The sequence below is a fragment of the Thalassophryne amazonica genome, chromosome 8 (assembly GCF_902500255.1).
Source record: "Thalassophryne amazonica chromosome 8, fThaAma1.1, whole genome shotgun sequence".
Taxonomy (NCBI): Eukaryota; Metazoa; Chordata; class Actinopteri; order Batrachoidiformes; family Batrachoididae; genus Thalassophryne; species Thalassophryne amazonica.
In genome coordinates this window covers 100,176,517-100,200,699 of record NC_047110.1, presented here as the reverse complement: position 1 = coordinate 100,200,699, position 24,183 = coordinate 100,176,517, and the positions used below count along the sequence as shown (strand labels likewise).

The following is a 24,183-nucleotide window of genomic DNA, read 5'->3' as shown; positions in this document are numbered from 1 at the left end:
TTGAACTATATTATTATGCGGGTTTTAGGCGTAGCCTTCAGTGGTGAACTAGTCAGTAAGAAAACAGAAAAATAAACCATGCAAATGATGGGATTGGATTACAATGGGAATAATCCTGTTGTGTCTCATTATTTGGATTATGGTTGTAAATTGATTAAAATGGATGTTTGCAACTGTAATCCAGCATTAACATCCACAAATCATGAGACAACAGGATTTACCAATTTTAACGGACAAAATGAAATCTATTTGTGTCCTCATTTCCAACACAGACCGTCAAGTCATCAGGCATCAATTACACATCATTACCAGTAACATGATCGTCTTACATTTAAACAGTACATTCATTGTTCTTATAATGTTCTGTGGTCTCTCATTATTTGGTCCTTACACATTTTATTCGATTTATGGGGTATCACACCTCTCACGTGGTTGCACCGTGTTCGTGTGTGTGCACACAGGCGTGCAAGTGTGGAATTTTCAGGGCTCACTAATTCTTTTTTTTTCTGCCTCATTCACTCAACTTCATGTTATGTATGAAGGGGCCATTAATGCTACCGACTGCAGCTTTAATGATGTTGACAACTTTGAATAAACAGGAGTGCATGTAGCTCAGGTGTGAGCGGCAGGTTGGTGGTTTTTGGTTTCTGGCTCCTCCCACCTTGCTGAGGCTCCTGGTATTGCTGGATGATTGATGGGTGACTGTGAGGAACGACAATGAAGCACTTTGAGATTCTAGTCTCAGGTGCAAAGGTACTACAGCAATTTATTGAGGATGTCACGTTACTAACACCCAGCAGAAATTATAACTTGTTTTTATGCTTCTTTTTTTTCGTCTAGCCACAACAAGTGTTTGGGCAGCCTAAACTAGACAAAACAGCACAAAATCAGGCAGGTACCTGCGTGGCCACTGTTAGATTTGTACTGCCAAATTTGGTGGAAAAATAATCTGCAAAAACAAGTTTTCTCCACAACAGACGTTTATCTTGTGAACTTTCTATTCCCAAAGGTCGGGGGTATGGGGTGCATTGCAGGATTTACTTATGCATACAAAAAAGGTATTTAATGTAAATGTGTAAACTTTAAAATTCTGAAAAACAACAGAGGCACGGTTTTACCGCCCGACTTTAGGTGTAATATATGCTAATAGTATGCTAATGAGATGAATGAACTTTAAAATTTCATTAGGCTTGAAATGAAGTGTTAGCTGAGGGCTTAGTGAACGGTGGCTGTCCAGAACACGTTACGCTGATAAATATAAAAATAAAACTGCCTTCGATCCACAAGTATTTTCACCAAATTGTGTCATTTTTTTCAGCATGCCCCCACTCGTACACCATCTCCCCATTTGTTTCTGCATCTCCAGGTGCTGGTGGGTCTCCCGAGTCCACCGTCATTAATGGCAAAGCCTCCTTTACGGGATCTGCTGAAATGGAACATTTGGCCCCACTCTGAAGTGTCGAAGCAACTGAATCATTTAACAAGTCGGGAAGCTGAGAGGGTTGTTAAAGCATTCTGTTTACCAGCAGGCTGTCCCAACGCCAGCAGAGAGCAGAGGAGAAGAAGACAGGCCCCGGACCCTCGTCGCCACTGTTTTTACTAACGGGGGGAAACCCTCAGCAGGGGCCTGAGTGTCAATGAACGTGAGAGGAGGTCAGTTGCTCACTCCTCACACGTTCACGCTCACACAAAAATACAGACCTGAAGTAAGGATAAGCAAAGCGAAATTACGACACAAGTGTGTGTTTGTGTCGATGTCCTGATGTTCTGGAGGCATTTACACTTCTGTGTCTGCGTTGTTCGAATTCCTAGACCCCAATTGTGCCCAAATGTCCAGAGACTTGGATTTAGCGACTTTTTGACCTCCCCGAATGGCTCAAAACCCCATGTAACATCAGGTTTGTCACTAGACTTATATTTCACACAAACCCGTCTGTTTGTAAATAATTTTAATTATTACTATGCTGTACAGTTTCCTCTCCAACATGTGCAAATTAGACATGTTTACCTCAATACGTATTCTAGTCAATTTTATTGACATTTCAGATTTCTAGTGAGATTTTTTGGCAGCAGTGCAAATGTCATTGCATGTTTCCAACCGATGAAATTGTCACTTTCATGCCCGAGGCTCATGTCCTTTAAATTCAGCGTGTGTTTCACTCATTTGTGTGTCTGTGGGTGTCTTGGTCTGAAAATGAGGTGTGCTCATGCACAGCACTGGTGCAATAATCCACCAGAAACCATGCCCGAAGCTGAGCACAGAGTTTACTGTGTTTAGTAATGTGTTCATGTTAGTTAATACAGTAATAAGCAGGAACTAACACTATTAAGAGTTAACTGTGTTTAGTAATGTGTTCATGTTAGCTAATACAGTAATAAGCAGGAACTAACACTATTAAGAGTTAACTGTGTTTAGTAATGTGTTCATGTTAGCTAATACAGTAATAAGCATTAACTAACATTGTATTGAGAGTTAACTGTGTTTAGTAATGGTGTTCATGTTAGTTAATACAGTAATAAGCAGGGGTGTCGGACCGGGGTGGTAAAGGGTACTATGTACCCAGGGCCCAGAGAATGGGGGGGGCAAAAAACTGGCATTAAATACATTTTTGTGTTGCATGTTATTAATGTCCATACAATTCATGTTGTAAAAGAATATAATTAGAATGAATGTATAAATGTTACAAAACATAATTCTGCTCTAACAATAATATTGAAAGATCTCTGGGGGCCCTTCCACCCCTGCACAGTTGTACAATGGTTTAGTCCAGGCCCACAGCCGGCACACTGCCACACACACACACACACATTTGCAAACGGGATCTCACAGAAAGAGGAGGTGTTTAGTAGTGCTGAAACAACTAATCAATTTAATCGATTATTAAAATAGTTGTCAACTAATTTAGTCATCAATTAGTTGTTAAATAACTTTGTTTTACCGCAAATGGTTTGTTTCTTCCATATAAATCAACCGTTTCTGCAGCACGGCTTTGCTTTGAACCTTGAACCAATCGAAGCAGTGATTCGCAGATCGAAGCAGTGCTTCGATCTGGTGCTTTGTTGATTCAGTGTTTTATTTTGCTTAGTCTTAATTTTTCCCCACTAAAACCCCAAAGAGCATATATATGTCTGTGAGTAATATTTACCTTTTTATGTTATTCTGACCTGTTATGGTCTTCTGAAACAGTTGATAGATGTATTTTACAACTTAAAAACGGGACTGATGCTAACACATTAGCATGTCTATGGCATTTTCAATGTTGAAGTTAGCATTAAGCTGTTGCAGCTGTCTGCACATTGTTTTCTGTTTAATAATTCATGGCTCAGCGTTTGTTGTCGTAAAATAGTCAAATGTATTACAAATTGTAATATTTTATTGATTTATTTTTAATTTATATATCAATAATAATAATAATAATAGAAACAACAACAATAATAGTAATAATCACTAATAATGCCACAATACAGTTTTAGAGAAACACAAAAAGAATCTGATAAAACAAAACAGAAAAGATTAAACCAACTAACAATGAACATAAATAAATGTATAAATAACTGTTTCCTGTGAACACCTAGTGACTGTTAAACCTCCACTTCATCCCTGTTTTATTTAAGTTTAATGACAATTTGTTTCGGTCAAACCACATCTAAGCTGTGTTTTTACACAAGAAAAAAATAAAATGCAGTAAACAGCACATTTGTGTCTTTTTTCATGAAAATATCTTATTAAATATAACATATTACACTTTAGTCAGGCCTTTAAAATACTTTCGTGGACTCTTGCTGTAATATGTTGTCAGTGGTTGAGATAGTTGCTGTAGGCATCTAAAAATGCTCATAATCGGGTGAAACCTGATGGAAATCTCTTTGTGGTGTGTCAGTGATGTATGTATGTGCAAAATAAAACAAAACACTACTCCAGGTATGTTTTTGATGAGAATATAACATCATAACTTTGTGACAAGCTCAAACGTTGATGTTGCGTGATAAAGGCCTTTTAATGATAACTCAAAGAAATAATGGCAAAACTCACATGTAAGTAAAAAAAAAAAAAAAAAAAAAACGATTAATAGAAAAAATAATCAACCGATGGACTGATTAGTAAAATAATCGTTAGTTGCAGCCCTAGTATTTAGGCTGAAATAAAATATGTCTTTCCTAAAAAATCAAAGTCTGGATTTCAAAAAAGAAGAGAAAAAAGGACGGAAAGAAAACTAAATGAGGGAAAGCAGCTGCTAACCAAATTCTTTGAAAAGAGAGGTGAGCTTGAAAGCTAGCTATGTTGAGTTGGGGGGTCTGGGGGACCAAACAGTTGGTGTGTCCCCCAGACACACCAACTCAATATTGCTCCCCCAACTTTAAAAAGGGTTCTGACTCCCAAGTGTGATCTAAGGTATACATGATTTAGACCTGGCTTGACTACGCATTAGAAATTTGTTGTTTGCATTAATAAAAAAGAACATAACAGTGGGGGGGTCTTCAATATGGCTAGTACCCAGGGCCCAGAATTTGGTGCTATGCCCCTGGTAATAAGCATTAACTAACACTGTATTGAGAATTAACTGTGTTTAGTAATGGTGTTCATGTTAGTGAATACAGTAATACACATTAACTAACAGTGTATTGAGAGTTAACTGTGTTTAGTAATGGTGTTCATGTTAGTGAATACAGTAATAATGTTGATGTTCTTGCTTGCCTCTACTGGTGGTTGGCTCTCACTGCGGTATTGTATCACTTCCTGTTCCGGAGCACAGCTGTGTTTTTCTGTATCTGTTAGCTGTTTAATCTGCGCAGTTAGATTGATCTAGTTATCTAGATTACGATTTGTTTCCCAGTGTAATCTTTACGTGCCTTAACTAAAGCACTCCTTCTGCTGAATCACCTCTAAATTATTTACACATTATTCACTTTGCGTGTTTTTAGGAATCCGCTAGCTTAGCGTAGCTACTAGCTCTTAGCCGGTTTAGCATGGCGGCTTCTCCTGTCTCTCCCGCACTTTTCTGCTCTGGGTGTGAAATGTTTAGTTATTCCTCGGCCTCCTTTAGCAGTAATGGTACTTGTAATAAGTGTAGCTTATTCGTAGCTTTGGAGGCCAGGCTGGGCGAATTGGAGACTCGGCTCCGCACCGTGGAAAATTCTACAGCTAGCCAGGCCCCTGTAGTCGGTGCGGACCAAGGTAGCTTAGCCGCCGTTAGTTACCCCCTGGCAGATCCCGAGCAGCCGGGAAAGCAGGCCGACTGGGTGACTGTGAGGAGGAAGCGTAGCCCTAAACAGAAGCCCCGTGTACACCGCCAACCCGTTCACATCTCTAACCGTTTTTCCCCACTCGACGACACACCCGACCGAAGGATCAAACTCTGGTTATTGGCGACTCTGTTTTGAGAAATGTGAAGTTAGCGACACCAGCAACCATAGTCAATTGTCTTCCGGGGGCCAGAGCAGGCGACATTGAAGGAAATTTGAAACTGCTGGCTAAGGCTAAGCGTAAATTTGGTAAGATTGTAATTCACGTCGGCAGTAATGACACCCGGTTACGCCAATTGGAGGTCACTAAAATTAACATTAAATCGGTGTGTAACTTTGCAAAAACTATGTCGGACTCTGTAGTTTTCTCTGGGCCCCTCCCCAATCGGACCGGGAGTGACATGTTTAGCCGCATGTTCTCCTTGAATTGCTGGCTGTCTGAGTGGTGTCCAAAAAATGAGGTGGGCTTCATAGATAATTGGCAAAGCTTCTGGGGAAAACCTGGTCTTGTTAGGAGAGACGGCATCCATCCCACTTTGGATGGAGCAGCTCTCATTTCTAGAAATCTGGCCAATTTTCTTAAATCCTCCAAACCGTGACTATCCAGGGTTGGGACCAGGAAGCAGAGTTGTAGTCTTACACACCTCTCTGCAGCTTCTCTCCCCCTGCCATCCCCTCATTACCCCATCCCCGTAGAGACGGTGCCTGCTCCCAGACTACCAATAACCAGCAAAAATCTATTTAAGCATAAAAATTCAAAAAGAAAAAATAATATAGCACCTTCAACTGCACCACAGACTAAAACAGTTAAATGTGGTCTATTAAACATTAGGTCTCTCTCTTCTAAGTCCCTGTTGGTAAATGATATAATAATTGATCAACATATTGATTTATTCTGCCTAACAGAAACCTGGTTACAGCAGGATGAATATGTTAGTTTAAATGAGTCAACACCCCCGAGTCACACTAACTGTCAGAATGCTCGTAGCACGGGCCGGGGCAGAGGATTAGCAGCAATCTTCCATCCCAGCTTATTAATTAATCAAAAACCCAGACAGACCTTTAATTCATTTGAAAGCTTGTCTCTTAGTCTTGTCCATCCAAATTGGAAGTCCCAAAAACCAGTTTTATTTGTTATTATCTATCGTCCACCTGGTCGTTACTGTGAGTTTCTCTGTGAATTTTCAGACCTTTTGTCTGACTTAGTGCTTAGCTCAGATAAGATAATTATAGTGGGCGATTTTAACATCCACACAGATGCTGAGAATGACAGCCTCAACACTGCATTTAATCTATTATTAGACTCTATTGGCTTTGCTCAAAAAGTAAATGAGTCCACCCACCACTTTAATCATATCTTAGATCTTGTTCTGACTTATGGTATGGAAATAGAAGACTTAACAGTATTCCCTGAAAACTCCCTTCTGTCTGATCATTTCTTAATAACATTTACATTTACTCTGATGGACTACCCAGAAGTGGGGAATAAGTTTCATTACACTAGAAGTCTTTCAGAAAGCGCTGTAACTAGGTTTAAGGATATGATTCCTTCTTTATGTTCTCTAATGCCATATACCAACACAGTGCAGAGTAGCTACCTAAACTCTGTAAGGGAGATAGAGTATCTCGTCAATAGTTTTACATCCTCATTGAAGACAACTTTGGATGCTGTAGCTCCTCTGAAAAAGAGAGCTTTAAATCAGAAGTGTCTGACTCCGTGGTATAACTCACAAACTCGTAGCTTAAAGCAGATAACCCGTAAGTTGGAGAGGAAATGGCGTCTCACTAATTTAGAAGATCTTCACTTAGGCTGGAAAAAGAGTCTGTTGCTCTATAAAAAAGCCCTCCATAAAGCTAGGACATCTTTCTACTCATCACTAATTGAAGAAAATAAGAACAACCCCAGGTTTCTTTTCAGCACTGTAGCCAGGCTGACAAAGAGTCAGAGCTCTATTGAGCTGAGTATTCCATTAACTTTAACTAGTAATGACTTCATGACTTTCTTTGCTAACAAAATTTTAACTATTAGAGAAAAAATTACTCATAACCATCCCAAAGACGTATCGTTATCTTTGGCTGCTTTCAGTGATGCCGGTATTTGGTTAGACTCTTTCTCTCCGATTGTTCTGTCTGAGTTATTTTCATTAGTTACTTCATCCAAACCATCAACATGTTTATTAGACCCCATTCCTACCAGGCTGCTCAAGGAAGCCCTACCATTATTTAATGCTTCGATCTTAAATATGATCAATCTATCTTTGTTAGTTGGCTATGTACCACAGGCTTTTAAGGTGGCAGTAATTAAACCATTACTTAAAAAGCCATCACTTGACCCAGCTATCTTAGCTAATTATAGGCCAATCTCCAACCTTCCTTTTCTCTCAAAAATTCTTGAAAGGGTAGTTGTAAAACAGCTAACTGATCATCTGCAGAGGAATGGTCTATTTGAAGAGTTTCAGTCAGGTTTTAGAATTCATCATAGTACAGAAACAGCATTAGTGAAGGTTACAAATGATCTTCTTATGGCCTCGGACAGTGGACTCATCTCTGTGCTTGTTCTGTTAGACATCAGTGCTGCTTTTGATACTGTTGACCATAAAATTTTATTACAGAGATTAGAGCATGCCATAGGTATTAAAGGCACTGCGCTGCGGTGGTTTGAATCATATTTGTCTAATAGATTACAATTTGTTCATGTAAATGGGGAATCTTCTTCACAGACTAAAGTTAATTATGGAGTTCCACAAGGTTCTGTGCTAGGACCAATTTTATTCACTTTATACATGCTTCCCTTAGGCAGTATTATTAGACGGTATTGCTTAAATTTTCATTGTTACGCAGATGATACCCAGCTTTATCTATCCATGAAGCCAGAGGACACACACCAATTAGCTAAACTGCAGGATTGTCTTACAGACATAAAGACATGGATGACCTCTAATTTCCTGCTTTTAAACTCAGATAAAACTGAAGTTATTGTACTTGGCCCCACAAATCTTAGAAACATGGTGTCTAACCAGATCCTTACTCTGGATGGCATTACCCTGACCTCTAGTAATACTGTGAGAAATCTTGGAGTCATTTTTGATCAGGATATGTCATTCAAAGCGCATATTAAACAAATATGTAGGACTGCTTTTTTTGCATTTACGCAATATCTCTAAAATCAGAAAGGTCTTGTCTCAGAGTGATGCTGAAAAACTAATTCATGCATTTATTTCCTCTAGGCTGGACTATTGTAATTCATTATTATCAGGTTGTCCTAAAAGTTCCCTAAAAAGCCTTCAGTTAATTCAAAATGCTGCAGCTAGAGTACTGACGGGGACTAGAAGGAGACAGCATATCTCACCCATATTGGCCTCTCTTCATTGGCTTCCTGTTAATTCTAGAATAGAATTTAAAATTCTTCTTCTTACTTATAAGGTTTTGAATAATCAGGTCCCATCTTATCTTAGGGACCTCGTAGTACCATATCACCCCAATAGAGCGCTTCGCTCTCAGACTGCAGGCTTACTTGTAGTTCCTAGGGTTTGTAAGAGTAGAATGGGAGGCAGAGCCTTCAGCTTTCAGGCTCCTCTCCTGTGGAACCAGCTCCCAATTCAGATCAGGGAGACAGACACCCTCTCTACTTTTAAGATTAGGCTTAAAACTTTCCTTTTTGCTAAAGCTTATAGTTAGGGCTGGATCAGGTGACCCTGAACCATCCCTTAGTTATGCTGCTATAGACGTAGACTGCTGGGGGGTTCCCATGATGCACTGTTTCTTTCTCTTTTTGCTCTGTATGCACCACTCTGCATTTAATCATTAGTGATCGATCTCTGCTCCCCTCCACAGCATGTCTTTTTCCTGGTTCTCTCCCTCAGCCCCAACCAATCCCAGCAGAAGACTGCCCCTCCCTGAGCCTGGTTCTGCTGGAGGTTTCTTCCTGTTAAAAGGGAGTTTTTCCTTCCCACTGTAGCCAAGTGCTTGCTCACAGGGGGTCGTTTTGACCGTTGGGGTTTTACATAATTATTGTATGGCCTTGCCTTACAATATAAAGCGCCTTGGGGCAACTGTTTGTTGTGATTTGGCGCTATATAAAAAAATTGATTGATTGATTGATTGAGTAATACACATTAACTAAGTGTATTGAGAGTTAACTGCGTTTAGTAATGGTGTTCATGTTAGTTAATACAGTAATAAGCATTAACTAACACTGTATTGAGAGTTAACTGTGTTTAGTAATGGTGTTTGTGTTAGTGAATACAGTAATACACATTAACTAAGTGTATTGAGAGTTAACTGTGTTTAGTAATGTGTTCATGTTAGTTAATACAGTAATAAGCATTAACTAACACTGTATTGAGAGTTAACTGTGTTTAGTAATGGTGTTCATGTTAATACAGTAATAAGCATTAACTAACACTGTATTGAGAGTTAACTGTGTTTAGTAATGGTGTTCATGTTAGTTAATACAGTAATAAGCATTAACTAACACTGTATTGAGAGTTAACTGTGTTTAGTAATGGTGTTCATGTTAGTGAATACAGTAATACACATTAACTAAGTGTATTGAGAGTTAACTGTGTTTAGAAATGGTGTCCGTGTTAGCTAATACAGTAATAAGCATTAACTAACAGTGTATTAAGTTAATTGTGTTTAGTAATGGTGTTCATGTTAGTGAATACAGTAATACACATTAACTAAGTGTATTGAGAGTTAACTGTGTTTAGTAATGGTGTTCATGTTAGTTAATACAGTAATAAGCATTAACTAACAGTGTATTGAGAGTTAACTGTGTTTAGTAATGGTGTTCATGTTAGTTAATACAGTAATAAGCATTAACTAACAGTGTATTGAGAGTTAACTGTGTTTAGTAATGGTGTTCATGTTAGTGAATACAGTAATACACATTAACTAAGTGTATTGAGAGTTAACTGTGTTTAGTAATGGTGTTCATGTTAGTTAATACAGTAATAAGCATTAACTAACAGTGTATTGAGAGTTAACTGTGTTTAGTAATGGTGTTCATGTTAGTGAATACAGTAATACACATTAACTAAGTGTATTGAGAGTTAACTGTGTTTAGTAATGGTGTTCATGTTAGTGAATACAGTAATACACATTAACTAAGTGTATTGAGAGTTAACTGTGTTTAGTAATGGTGTTCATGTTAGTTAATACAGTAATAAGCATTAACTAACACTGTATTGAGAGTTAACTGTTTTTAGTAATGGTGTTTGTGTTAGTGAATACAGTAATACACATTAACTAAGTGTATTGAGAGTTAACTGTGTTTAGTAATGGTGTTCATGTTAGTTAATACAGTAATAAGCATTACCTAACACTGTATTGAGAGTTAACTGTGTTTAGTAATGGTGTTCATGTTAGTGAATACAGTAATACACATTAACTAAGTGTATTGAGAGTTAACTGTGGTGTTCATGTTAGGTAATACAGTAATAAGCATTAACTAACACTGTATTGAGAGTTAACTGTGTTTAGTAATGGTGTTCATGTTAGTGAATACAGTAATACACATTAACTAAGTGTATTGAGAGTTAACTGTTTAGTAATGGTGTTCATGTTAGTTAATACAGTAATAAGCATTAACTAACACTGTATTGAGAGTTAACTGTGTTTAGTAATGGTGTTCATGTTAGTGAATACAGTAATACACATTAACTAAGTGTACTGAGAGTTAACTGTGTTTAGTAATGGTGTTTATGTTAGTTAATACAGTAATAAGCATTAACTAACACTGTATTGAGAGTTAACTGTGTTTAGAAATGGTGTCCATGTTAGTTAATACAGTAATAAGCATTAACTAACACTGTATTGAGAGTTAACTGTGTTTAGTAATGGTGTTCATGTTAGTTAATACAGTAATAAGCATTAACTAACACTGTATTGAGAGTTAACTGTGTTTAGTAATGGTGTTCATGTTAGTGAATACAGTAATACACATTAACTAAGTGTACTGAGAGTTAACTGTGTTTAGAAATGGTGTCTGTGTTAGCTAATACAGTAATAAGCATTAACTAACAGTGTATTAAGTTAATTGTGTTTAGTAATGGTGTTCATGTTAGTGAATACAGTAATACACATTAACTAAGTGTATTGAGAGTTAACTGTGTTTAGTAATGGTGTTCATGTTAGTTAATACAGTAATAAGCATTAACTAACAGTGTATTGAGAGTTAACTGTGTTTAGTAATGGTGTTCATGTTAGTTAATACAGTAATAAGCATTAACTAACAGTGTATTGAGAGTTAACTGTGTTTAGTAATGGTGTTCATGTTAGTGAATACAGTAATACACATTAACTAAGTGTATTGAGAGTTAACTGTGTTTAGTAATGGTGTTCATGTTAGTTAATACAGTAATAAGCATTAACTAACACTGTATTGAGAGTTAACTGTTTTTAGTAATGGTGTTTGTGTTAGTGAATACAGTAATACACATTAACTAAGTGTATTGAGAGTTAACTGTGTTTAGTAATGGTGTTCGTTAGTTAATACAGTAATAAGCATTACCTAACACTGTATTGAGAGTTAACTGTGTTTAGTAATGGTGTTCACGTTAGTGAATACAGTAATACACATTAACTAAGTGTATTGAGAGTTAACTGTGGTGTTCATGTTAGGTAATACAGTAATAAGCATTAACTAACACTGTATTGAGAGTTAACTGTGTTTAGTAATGGTGTTCATGTTAGTGAATACAGTAATACACATTAACTAAGTGTATTGAGAGTTAACTGTTTAGTAATGGTGTTCATGTTAGTTAATACAGTAATAAGCATTAACTAACACTGTATTGAGAGTTAACTGTGTTTAGTAATGGTGTTCATGTTAGTGAATACAGTAATACACATTAACTAAGTGTATTGAGAGTTAACTGTGTTTAGTAATGGTGTTTATGTTAGTTAATACAGTAATAAGCATTAACTAACACTGTATTGAGAGTTAACTGTGTTTAGAAATGGTGTCCATGTTAGCTAATACAGTAATAAGCATTAACTAACAGTGTATTACGTTAACTGTGTTTAGTAATGGTGTTCATGTTAGCTAATACAGTAATAAGCATTAACTAACACTGTATTGAGAGTTAACTGTGTTTAGAAATGGTGTCCGTGTTAGCTAATACAGTAATAAGCATTAACTAACAGTGTATTAAGTTAACTGTGTTTAGTAATGGTGTTCATGTTAGTGAATACAGTAATACACATTAAGTGTATTGAGAGCTAACTGTGTTTAGTAATGTGTTCATGTTAGTTAATACAGTAATAAGCATTAACTAACACTGTATTGAGAGTTAACTGTGTTTAGAAATGGTGTCCGTGTTAGCTAATACAGTAATAAGCATTAACTAACAGTGTATTAAGTTAACTGTGTTTAGTAATGGTGTTCATGTTAGTGAATACAGTAATAAGCACGAACTAACACTATTAAGAGTTAACTGTGTTTAGTAATGGTGTTCATGTTAGTGAATACAGTAATACACATTAAGTGTATTGAGAGCTAACTGTGTTTAGTAATGGTGTTCATGTTAGTGAATACAGTAATACACATTAAGTGTATTAAGAGTTAACTGTGTTTAGTAATGGTGTTCATGTTAGTGAATACAGTAATACACATTAAGTGTATTAAGAGTTAACTGTGTTTAGTAATGGTGTTCATGTTAGTGAATACAGTAATACACATTAAGTGTATTAAGAGTTAACTGTGTTTAGTAATGGTGTTCATGTTAGTTAATACAGTAATAAGCACGAACTAACACTATTAAGAGTTAACTGTGTTTAGTAATGGTGTTCATGTTAGTGAATACAGTAATACACATTAAGTGTATTAAGAGTTAACTGTGTTTAGTAATGTGTTCATGTTAGTTAATACAGTAATAAGCACAAACTAACACTATTAAGAGTTAACTGTGTTTAGTAATGTGTTCATGTTAGCTAATACAGTAATAAGCATTAACTAACATTGTATTGAGAGTTAACTGTGTTTAGTAATGGTGTTCATGTTAGCTAATACAGTAATAAGCATTAACTAACATTGTATTGAGAGTTAACTGTGTTTAGTAATGGTGTTCATGTTGGTTAATACAGTAATACACATTAAGTGTATTAAGAGTTAACTGTGTTTAGTAATGGTGTTCATGTTAGTGAATACAGTAATACACATTAAGTGTATTAAGAGTTAACTGTGTTTAGTAATGGTGTTCATGTTAGTGAATACAGTAATACACATTAAGTGTATTAAGAGTTAACTGTGTTTAGTAATGGTGTTCATGTTAGTTAATACAGTAATACACATTAAGTGTATTGAGAGCTAACTGTGTTTAGTAATGGTGTTCATGTTAGTGAATACAGTAATACACATTAAGTGTATTAAGAGTTAACTGTGTTTAGTAATGGTGTTCATGTTAGTGAATACAGTAATACACATTAAGTGTATTGAGAGCTAACTGTGTTTAGTAATGGTGTTCATGTTAGTGAATACAGTAATACACATTAAGTGTATTGAGAGCTAACTGTGTTTAGTAATGGTGTTCATGTTAGTGAATACAGTAATACACATTAAGTGTATTGAGAGTTAACTGTGTTTAGTAATGGTGTTCATGTTAGTGAATACAGTAATACACATTAAGTGTATTGAGAGCTAACTGTGTTTAGTAATGGTGTTCATGTTAGTTAATACAGTAATACACATTAAGTGTATTAAGAGTTAACTGTGTTTAGTAATGGTGTTCATGTTAGTTAATACAGTAATACACATTAAGTGTATTAAGAGTTAACTGTGTTTAGTAATGGTGTTCATGTTAGTGAATACAGTAATACACATTAAGTGTATTGAGAGCTAACTGTGTTTAGTAATGGTGTTCATGTTAGTGAATACAGTAATACACATTAAGTGTATTAAGAGTTAACTGTGTTTAGTAATGGTGTTCATGTTAGTGAATACAGTAATACACATTAAGTGTATTGAGAGCTAACTGTGTTTAGTAATGGTGTTCATGTTAGTGAATACAGTAATACACATTAAGTGTATTGAGAGCTAACTGTGTTTAGTAATGGTGTTCATGTTAGTTAATACAGTAATACACATTAAGTGTATTAAGAGTTAACTGTGTTTAGTAATGGTGTTCATGTTAGTTAATACAGTAATACACATTAAGTGTATTAAGAGTTAACTGTGTTTAGTAATGGTGTTCATGTTAGTTAATACAGTAATACACATTAAGTGTATTGAGAGCTAACTGTGTTTAGTAATGGTGTTCATGTTAGTGAATACAGTAATACACATTAAGTGTATTGAGAGCTAACTGTGTTTAGTAATGGTGTTCATGTTAGTTAATACAGTAATACACATTAAGTGTATTAAGAGTTAACTGTGTTTAGTAATGGTGTTCATGTTAGTTAATACAGTAATACACATTAAGTGTATTAAGAGTTAACTGTGTTTAGTAATGGTGTTCATGTTAGCTAATACAGTAATAAGCATTAACTAACATTGTATTGAGAGTTAACTGTGTTTAGTAATGGTGTTCATGTTAGTTAATACAGTAATAAGCACGAACTAACACTATTAAGAGTTAACTGTGTTTAGTAATGGTGTTCATGTTAGTGAATACAGTAATACACATTAAGTGTATTAAGAGTTAACTGTGTTTAGTAATGTGTTCATGTTAGTTAATACAGTAATAAGCACGAACTAACACTATTAAGAGTTAACTGTGTTTAGTAATGTGTTCATGTTAGCTAATACAGTAATAAGCATTAACTAACATTGTATTGAGAGTTAACTGTGTTTAGTAATGGTGTTCATGTTAGTTAATACAGTAATAAGCATTAACTAACACTGTATTGAGAGTTAACTGTGTTTAGTAATGGTGTTCATGTTAGTTAATACAGTAATAAGCACGAACTAACACTATTAAGAGTTAACTGTGTTTAGTAATGTGTTCATGTTAGCTAATACAGTAATAAGCATTAACTAACATTGTATTGAGAGTTAACTGTGTTTAGTAATGGTGTTCATGTTAGTTAATACAGTAATAAGCACGAACTAACACTATTAAGAGTTAACTGTGTTTAGTAATGTGTTCATGTTAGTTAATACAGTAATAAGCATTAACTAACACTGTATTGAGAGTTAACTGTGTTTAGTAATGGTGTTCATGTTAGTTAATACAGTAATAAGCACGAACTAACACTATTAAGAGTTAACTGTGTTTAGTAATGTGTTCATGTTAGCTAATACAGTAATAAGCATTAACTAACATTGTATTGAGAGTTAACTGTGTTTAGTAATGGTGTTCATGTTAGTTAATACAGTAATAAGCACGAACTAACACTATTAAGAGTTAACTGTGTTTAGTAATGTGTTCATGTTAGTTAATACAGTAATAAGCATTAACTAACACTGTATTGAGAGTTAACTGTGTTTAGTAATGGTGTTCATGTTAGTTAATACAGTAATAAGCACGAACTAACACTATTAAGAGTTAACTGTGTTTAGTAATGTGTTCATGTTAGCTAATACAGTAATAAGCATTAACTAACATTGTATTGAGAGTTAACTGTGTTTAGTAATGGTGTTCATGTTAGTTAATACAGTAATAAGCACGAACTAACACTATTAAGAGTTAACTGTGTTTAGTAATGTGTTCATGTTAGCTAATACAGTAATAAGCATTAACTAACATTGTATTGAGAGTTAACTGTGTTTAGTAATGGTGTTCATGTTAGTTAATACAGTAATAAGCAGGGGTGTCGGACCGGGGTGGTAAAGGGTACTATGTACCCAGGGCCCAGAGAATGGGGGGGGCAAAAAACTGGCATTAAATACATTTTTGTGTTGCATGTTATTAATGTCCATACAATTCACGTTGTAAAAGAATATAATTAGAATGAATGTATAAATGTTACAAAACATAATTCTGCTCTAACAATAATATTGAAAGATCTCTGGGGGCCCTTCCACCCCTGCACAGTTGTACAATGGTTTAGTCCAGGCCCACAGCCGGCACACTGCCACACACACACACACACACATCGCAAACAACGCAAACCATGTGTGCTCTTTCTGCCCCCTGATGGGGCCTTGTACCCCTTGTTAGGAACCAGCGTTGCAGAACCCCAGGGACAGGTCACAGCAGAACAGTATTTGGTGCAATCTCACATTCTTACTGTTAGAAATGTCAGAAAATCGGCGATACCTGCTCAGAATAGAAGAAGACCAGAACTGCTATGGCCAGCTGGATGAGGAAGACCAGCGTCAGGCTGAAGGAGAACTACAAAAAAAAAAACGGTTAGTAACATGAAGAACCAGCAGCACCATTCTGTCAGATTATCACTGAGACTTTCTGCAATTTAAGCAGCTGCAGTGTTCAAACATGAAGACGCTTGTCACCATCTTCAGGAGGCGGTTGTTCTCCCGTAGAGCTCCGATACATCCGCAGAACGTGATGAAGAACATGACCACGCCCACTACGATGAGGACGACAGCCGGGTCGAGCAGGAACGAGTCCCGCACGGCATCTGGAACAGAGATCAGCAAATGTTCAGAGACATCAGTCACTGTGTCGTCAACAAAACACGAATCACATTTCAGGCCGTCCTTCATGCCATCAAAGTTTTTCTACTCATTATTTTTATGAATTCTTATCTTCACAATATTAACCCTTTAATGTTCAGCTCAAACGCTTGGTGGAGCATATTGATACCAACTACATTCTATTGAAAATAATGGGAGGACATTAAACGGTTAATGCAAAAAAATAAATTACCATGTAATGCTTGATTTAATTATTTATTTTAAATCTTCGGTCTGATTTTAAGTGCCTGCAAGACGCGATGAGACTGTCAGCTGCAGAGAAATGAGACGATTCTGAAGGTTCAGTGTGTGTGTGTGTGTGTGTTTGTTTCCACCTGTAGCTTTCTGGACTCTTGCATAAACTCCAATTGCAACGACCAACAACGAGAAGACCTGGAATAAAAAAAGAAAAGTGAATAAATTCAGCACTTTGATTCAGAATACTTTTAGGTTGTTTTTCTGATCCATTTCAGACCTGGTTCAGGATGGAGGTGGCAGCCAAGTGGTTCAGTGTGCTTGTTTCCAGTGTGGAAGGTGCTGGGTTCAAACCCAACCCCTGTCCATACTCCAGAAAGCATCTGGTGTAAAACTTGTGCCAAATTACCATGCAGATCCACCTCAGATCTGCTGTGGTGAAACCGAGTGAAAACACGGGAGATGCTGAAGGGATTTATTTTCCAGACCTGATTCATGTTCTGAATGTGAACCCTGTTTTTTTTTTACTGGCTGTAGCAGGCACATTACTTAGAGCACATTGCTCAGTCAAGGCCCCACACTCTGGAGGAACGCTTCTGTCTGGGAAATGTATTCTTGTCCATCAGATTTGAATCCTTATCTTGATCTGGAAGCTGAATACACACTGACAGACAATCATGACACCTACCTGACTACGTGACTTTTGATACTGATCACTCACCTGTTGTTTCTGATTTTTAATTTTGATCTCTGTCCTGTGGTCTTGATGGTTGCACTCTGACCCTGTTCCTTTATTTGTTTGACAGGGACAATGCAGTCAACATAGATCAAGCAAAGTCTGCAACTGATGCGATGTACAAAGAGTTTATAGCTTCAACTAATTCACAACTCATGTCCCTGGTTGGGCCTTTCTACAAATTACATGATTCATAATTCTACAATTTACATGATTCATAATTCTACAATTTACATAATTCATAATTCTACAATTTACATAATTCTAAAATTTTAATTAATAAACAACCTCATTCATCATTTCATTAGATCATCGACCCACCTTCTCACATGTAAAAACTTCTTCCTGATTACTGAACTTTGATTGTAACCTGATCATTTACATTGATTGCTGACCTTTGGCCCCAATCATACTTCTTTGATCTTCACTGATTTTTTTTATTCCAGTTTCTGAACTCTGACCATGAACACTGTATTGAGAGTTAACTGTTTAGTAATGTGTTCATGTTAGCTAATACAGTAATAAGCATTAACTAACATTGAACTAACTTTGATCCTGATTACTGAACTCTGATCATGAGTCTGACTGATGATTTTATTATTGTAATTGCTCATCTTTGACCCCAATCACTCCTCTTTAATTCTCACTGGGCTCTGATCCTGAATGCTAATCTCTTATCCTAACCACAAACCTTTGATCATGTTTGTTGTCCTATAATCCTAAGTACTGAACTTTGATCTGGACTGTTGATCAATGACATTTACTGCTGACATTTGACCCCAAACACCCTTCTTTGATCCTCAGTGATCTTTTATTCCAGTTACTGAACTCTGATCCAGATTCAGATCTAAATGTTGTTCCTGATCATTAATCTTTGATCCTGATTACTGAATTTTGACCCTGACTGTTGGTTTTGTTATTGTAATTGCTCACCTTTGACCCCAATCACTCTTCTTTGATCCTTACTGAGCTTTGATCCTGAGTGCTGATTTCTGATCCTGACCATTAACTGTCACCCCTGATCATTGACCTTTGATCCTGATTACAAATTTTTGATCCAGATTGTTTTGATTTGTTCATGATCAAAGTCTAGCTTTATGGGTCAAAGTCAGTATCCACATCTTGTTCAAGATCCTCACCAAATTTGGTTCTTCCTTAACCCATGCTTCACCTCTCCATCAAGCTTCATCATGTCCAGCTTATTAATTTGTTTTTCTGTAACCTTGCTAGCTAATTAACTAACTAACAAACACAAACACTAGTGACCACATAACCTCTTTGGTGGAGTAAATATGACGGCTGAGTAACTTGTTCAGCCACAGTTTTGTGTCTTTATTGACGACAACCATGACAACACTGAAAAACAAACAGAAAGAAAAACAAAACAAAAAAATAAAAGTACACTAGGATGATTTATTTAAAGAATTTGGAATTTATTATGGAGAATTTAAGACAAAAATGGATTTCTCCAACATGGACAATAAGACCTGCATCTGAGCTTTCAGTGAAGAACCTTCAAGTTTCAATATTTTCCCTGTTTTTCACGTGCAGCGTTACATCCGTGGTAGAAGTGAACTATTATTATCTGTCCTCATTGCTGTACTTCAGATAATTATTAGTTTCTATCTGTCATGAACTGCAGGAGATGAAAAAACAAAATCAAAAACTGAGAGAAAGTGACTGGCTGCAACAAATAATTACAGTAGTTAAAAAACAAAAAACTCTAACGTGATGAGCTGATAATAAGAATTATTTGGTGCTGTGGATGAAGGCCGGAATAACTTTTTAATGATGGCATTTAGGCAGAGACCGCCATAAATAATGACGTTGTTTACTCGGGTGCTGTCAGCCGCTGTGAATTCTGCAAACAAGCGGAACTCCAGATTCCCCGTTGATTGAATTTTTAACACTAATTTATTCTCCCCTTAAATAACAATGTGCTCAGCTGCAGTTTTTGTTTCTTGACTCCTGATCCACAGACGTTTTCTGAGTGGGAGTTTTGTTTCTAGACTAAAAAGTCAGTTGTGCCGTGGGAAGGATGTCGCTGCCTTTATGTCCGGCATATTTTCCGCCACCGTTCCAAGAAGTAATTCTGGACTTTGAAATGGTGTTTTTAATCTCTACCATTTTTGAATCAAACTGTTGTTTCCATGCAGGAAAAGCTGACAAAACGTAGGATGTTGACACCGTACGATTTCTTTGGAGCTGCAGTATTTGAAGTCTTCTTCTTCTTCCTATGAGCATCAGCTCTGTGTAACGCCTGAATCTGCTTTGTGTATAAATGTGCACACCTGCACGAGTTTGAGGCCACGTGTGAAATCGCCGGTGGAGCAGCAGCAGCAGCAGCATGAATGTTATTCCAGTTCTGCTTTCAGGCTTTTCAAAGGGATGAATCAGACTTGTGCTCGATTGTATGAGGAGGTGAAAGCCAGACGAACTGAGCCGTGGGGAAGCGGGGACAAAGACCTGATGGATTAGGCCTGCAGTGTTCATTTGTGAGCCCATGTCTGATAAACAAAGTCGGGTTTTCTGTGCGTCTGGGCTGCTCTTATTGTTGACTGGCTGTAAACACAGTCAGATTGCAGCCCGGCGTTTGCAGAGTTTGTGGTTCTGCAGGACTGGACGAACAGGGATGTGATGGAGACTTTGTAGAGCTGTAGATGTGATCCGTGCACACAAAGTTGAATTGTGATAGGAAAATGAGGGAGGTCCTGTGGTTGCAAAAATAACGGGGCACATTTTGAAGCTCTCGCCTGCATTCCCCCCCCTGTTGTAGACTCACCAATGAAAGATCCACTTTCCATCATTTATCTGCACCCCAGGTGTCGTGTCAGCAGTTTAAGGGCCTTAGCTTACATCCAGGGTGCAGAGCACATGGCACAGAGCGCACACAGCGCCTGCCACAGATGGCTGTTTTCCAAAGGTGGGGACAGATCAGTTGTGTAGGGATACGCTGATGTCTGACCTGACCTGTATGAATTTAGAACAGTAATGAAATCAAATCAATTTTATTTCTATAGCGCCAAATCACAACAAACAGTTGCCCCAAGGCGCTTTATATTGTAAGGCAAAAGCCATACAATAATTACAGAAAAACCCCAACGGTCAAAACGACCCCCTGTGAGCAAGCACTTGGTGACAGTGGGAAGGAAAAACTCTTAACAGGAAGAAACCTCCAGCAGAACCAGGCTCAGGGAGGGGCAGTCTTCTGCTGGGACTGGTTGGGGCTGAGGGAGAGAACCAGGAAAAAGACATGCTGTGGAAGAGAGCAGAGGTCAATCACTAATGATTAAATGCAGAGTGGTGCATAAAGAGGTGAATAAAAAGAAACATTGGGTGCATCATGGGAAACCCCCCAGCAGTCTAAGTCTATAGCAGCATAACTAAGGGATGGTTCAGGGTCACCTGATCCAGCCCTAACTATAAGCTTTAGCAAAAAGGAAAGTTTTAAGCTTAATCTTAAAAGTAGAGAGGGTGTCTGTCTCCCTAATCCGAATTTGGAGCTGGTTCCACAGGAGAGGAGCCTGAAAGCTGAAGGCTCTGCCTCCCATTCTACTCTTACAAACCCTAGGAACTACAAGTAAGCCTGCAGTCTGAGAGCGAAGCGCTCTATTGGGGTGATATGGTACTACGAGGTCCCTAAGATAAGATGGGACCTGATTATTCAAAACCTTATAAGTAAGAAGAAGAATTTTAAATTCTATTCTGGAATTAACAGGAAGCCAATGAAGAGAGGCCAATATGGGTGAGATATGCTCTCTCCTTCTAGTCCCTGTCAGTACTCTAGCTACAGCATTTTGAATTAACTGAAGGCTTTTCAGGGAACTTTTAGGACAACCTGATAATAATGAATTACAGTAGTCCAGCCTAGAAGAAATAAATGCATGAATTAACTTTTCAGCATCACTCTGAGACAAGACCTTTCTAATTTTAGAGATATTGCGCAAATGCAAAAAAGCAGTCCTACATATTTGCTTAATAGGCACATTGAAGGACATATCCTATCAAAAATGACTCCAAGATTTCTCACAGTATTACTGGAGGTCAGGGTAATGCCATCCAGAGTAAGGATCTGGTTAGACACCATGTTTCTAAGATTTGTGGGGCCAAGTACAATAACTTCAGTTTTATCTGAATTTAAAAGCAGGAAATTAGAGGTCATCCATGTCTTCATGTCTGAAAGACATTCCTGCAGTTTAACTAACTGGTCTGTGTCCTCTGGCTTCATGGATAGATAAAGCTGGGTATCATCTGCGTAACAATGAAAATTTAAGCAATGCTTTCTAATAACACTGCCTAAGGGAAGCATGTATAAAGTGAATAAAATTGGTCCTAGTACAGAACCTTGTGGAACTCCATAATTAACCTTAGTCTGTGAAGAAGATTCCCCATTTACATGAACAAATTGTAATCTATTAGATAAATATGATTCAAACCACCGCAGCGCAGTACCTTTAATACCTATGGCATGCTCTAATCTCTGTAATAAAATGTTATGGTCAACAGTATCAAAAGCAGCACTGAGGTCTAACAGAACAAGCACAGAGATGAGTCCACTGTCTGAGGCCATAAAAAGATCATTTGTAACCTTCACTAATGCTGTTTCTGTACTATGATGAATTCTAAACCCTGACTGAAACTCTTCAAATAGACCATTCCTCTGCAGATGATCAGTTAGCTGTTTTACAACTACCCTTTCAAGAATTTTTGAGAGAAAAGGAAGGTTGGCGATTGGCCTATAATTAGCTAAGATAGCTGGGTCAAGTGATGGCTTATTAAGTAATGGTTTAATTACTGCCACCTTAAAAGCCTGTGGTACATAGCCAACTAATAAAGACAGATTGATCATATTTAAGATCGAAGCATTAACTAATGGTAGGGCTTCCTTGAGCAGCCTGGTAGGAATGGGGTCTAATAGACATGTTGATGGTTTGGAGGAAGTAACTAATGAAAATAACTCAGAACAATCGGAGAGATGGTTATGAATAATTTTTCTCTAATAGTAATGGCAAATGGCCTTGTGTCTTTCTCATAACATTAATACAACATGCTGTCGACGTGCAGAAGTAAAACTCAGCCATGATATTGGACTCTTTGCTGCAAGATTTTGTCCAACAACATATTTTGCATGAACAGATTGTTTTGGAGCGGATGAAACCACCAGTGAAGCGACGGCGTTGATGTCCGCGGTGTGTGGCTGCTCATTTTCAACAGAAAACAAGCAGAAAAACAATAACAATGGATCAGAATGAGAAAACTCACCATTACTGTGACAACAGGCTGTGTCAATCTGTGACTAATTATATGTGACTTTGTTTTTAAGGGCATTTTATGATTTTTTCTTTTTTTAAAGTGGCTTATACAAACTTGTTCTGGGTATAATGAATGAATGTTTGGAACTTACATATCAACAAGTGCTACAATCTAATTCACATTCATATTTTGTTTTGTGTTAAATCACACACAATCACTTAAAATTCATACATATTGAACATTAAGTTGAAAGAGAATATTTAGATAGAAATCGGTCTTCTCTGCGAGGATTAAATATGATTTTTCCAAATGGACTTGTCATATCCAACATTAAGCTGCCTTCAGTTCGGCAGCAGTGGGAAGATTTGTAGCGAGCACTATCTCAATATACTTCCACATTTATTATTTAAAAGCTTTGTTTACTTTTGCCCTTTTAGCTGTATTTCGTCTTCTGTTTGCTACAGAGAGGATATGCTTTTTCAGAAAGCTACACCTCTCATAGCTGCTGAATAAATGGAATAAATGGACACGCGTTTTTATCTGGAATGGTCTGTAGGGAGAAGAAAAAGAAAAAGCCTTCAGTGGTGTAACTTCACTTACCCAAAATAAGAAGCTGAAGAAGAAGAGGAAATATTTGATGCAGGGGTTAACAAATGAGAATGCCTCGCTGTGGTTCAGGTTCCAATCCATAGTATGATGGCTTTTATATCATCCAACATGCAACGCTACAGCGAGTTTAACTTCAAAACAATCCTCAGATCTGCTCGCCAGTGGAGATATTTGGCCGCCATGTGAATCTGCAGCTGTGACGAGGGGTCACTTGCAGACTGGGTGTCAGGCTGATTAAAAAAAAAAAAGGGTGGTGGTGGGGGGAGTGGTATGCATAGTGCTGTGACACTGCCTCGCCATGCTGGTAGGACCCAGAAAGGTCGACGTAGGTTAGAGGTTCAGATTGCACACAAACTGTCTCCGGCTGCCTGCAGCTGATCTTCTGAGTGTTGTCAGTAAACCTCTGTCTGTCTGTATCGTCGTGGATCCAGCTGCACCACGGTGCCATGTGAGTGTTTGCTGCACTGAAAAGGGTTGTGCTCCCGTCTGCAAACTTCAGCTACAAAAACAGACAAACTTGCAAAAAACGAAAGCGGACTGTGACAAAGATGACAAAATATTTGATAGT

General features: G+C 37.3%; 1 protein-coding gene across 1 annotated transcript in view; it reads right to left on the bottom strand.

Moving 5' to 3' along the window:
- Positions 1-23,807, bottom strand: part of tspan33b (tetraspanin 33b) — a 40,244-nt gene extending 16,437 nt beyond the window's left edge. Inside the window, exons 1-4 of the mRNA XM_034177079.1 lie at positions 23,607-23,807; positions 17,158-17,215; positions 16,640-16,767; positions 16,446-16,520 (exon numbers count right to left, since the gene is read on the bottom strand). Of these exons, the coding sequence (XP_034032970.1) occupies positions 16,446-16,520; positions 16,640-16,767; positions 17,158-17,215; positions 23,607-23,696 (351 nt within the window). The 5' untranslated portion in view covers positions 23,697-23,807. The remainder of the gene's footprint in view (positions 1-16,445; positions 16,521-16,639; positions 16,768-17,157; positions 17,216-23,606) is intronic.
- Between the last annotated feature and the right edge of the window lie 376 nt (positions 23,808-24,183).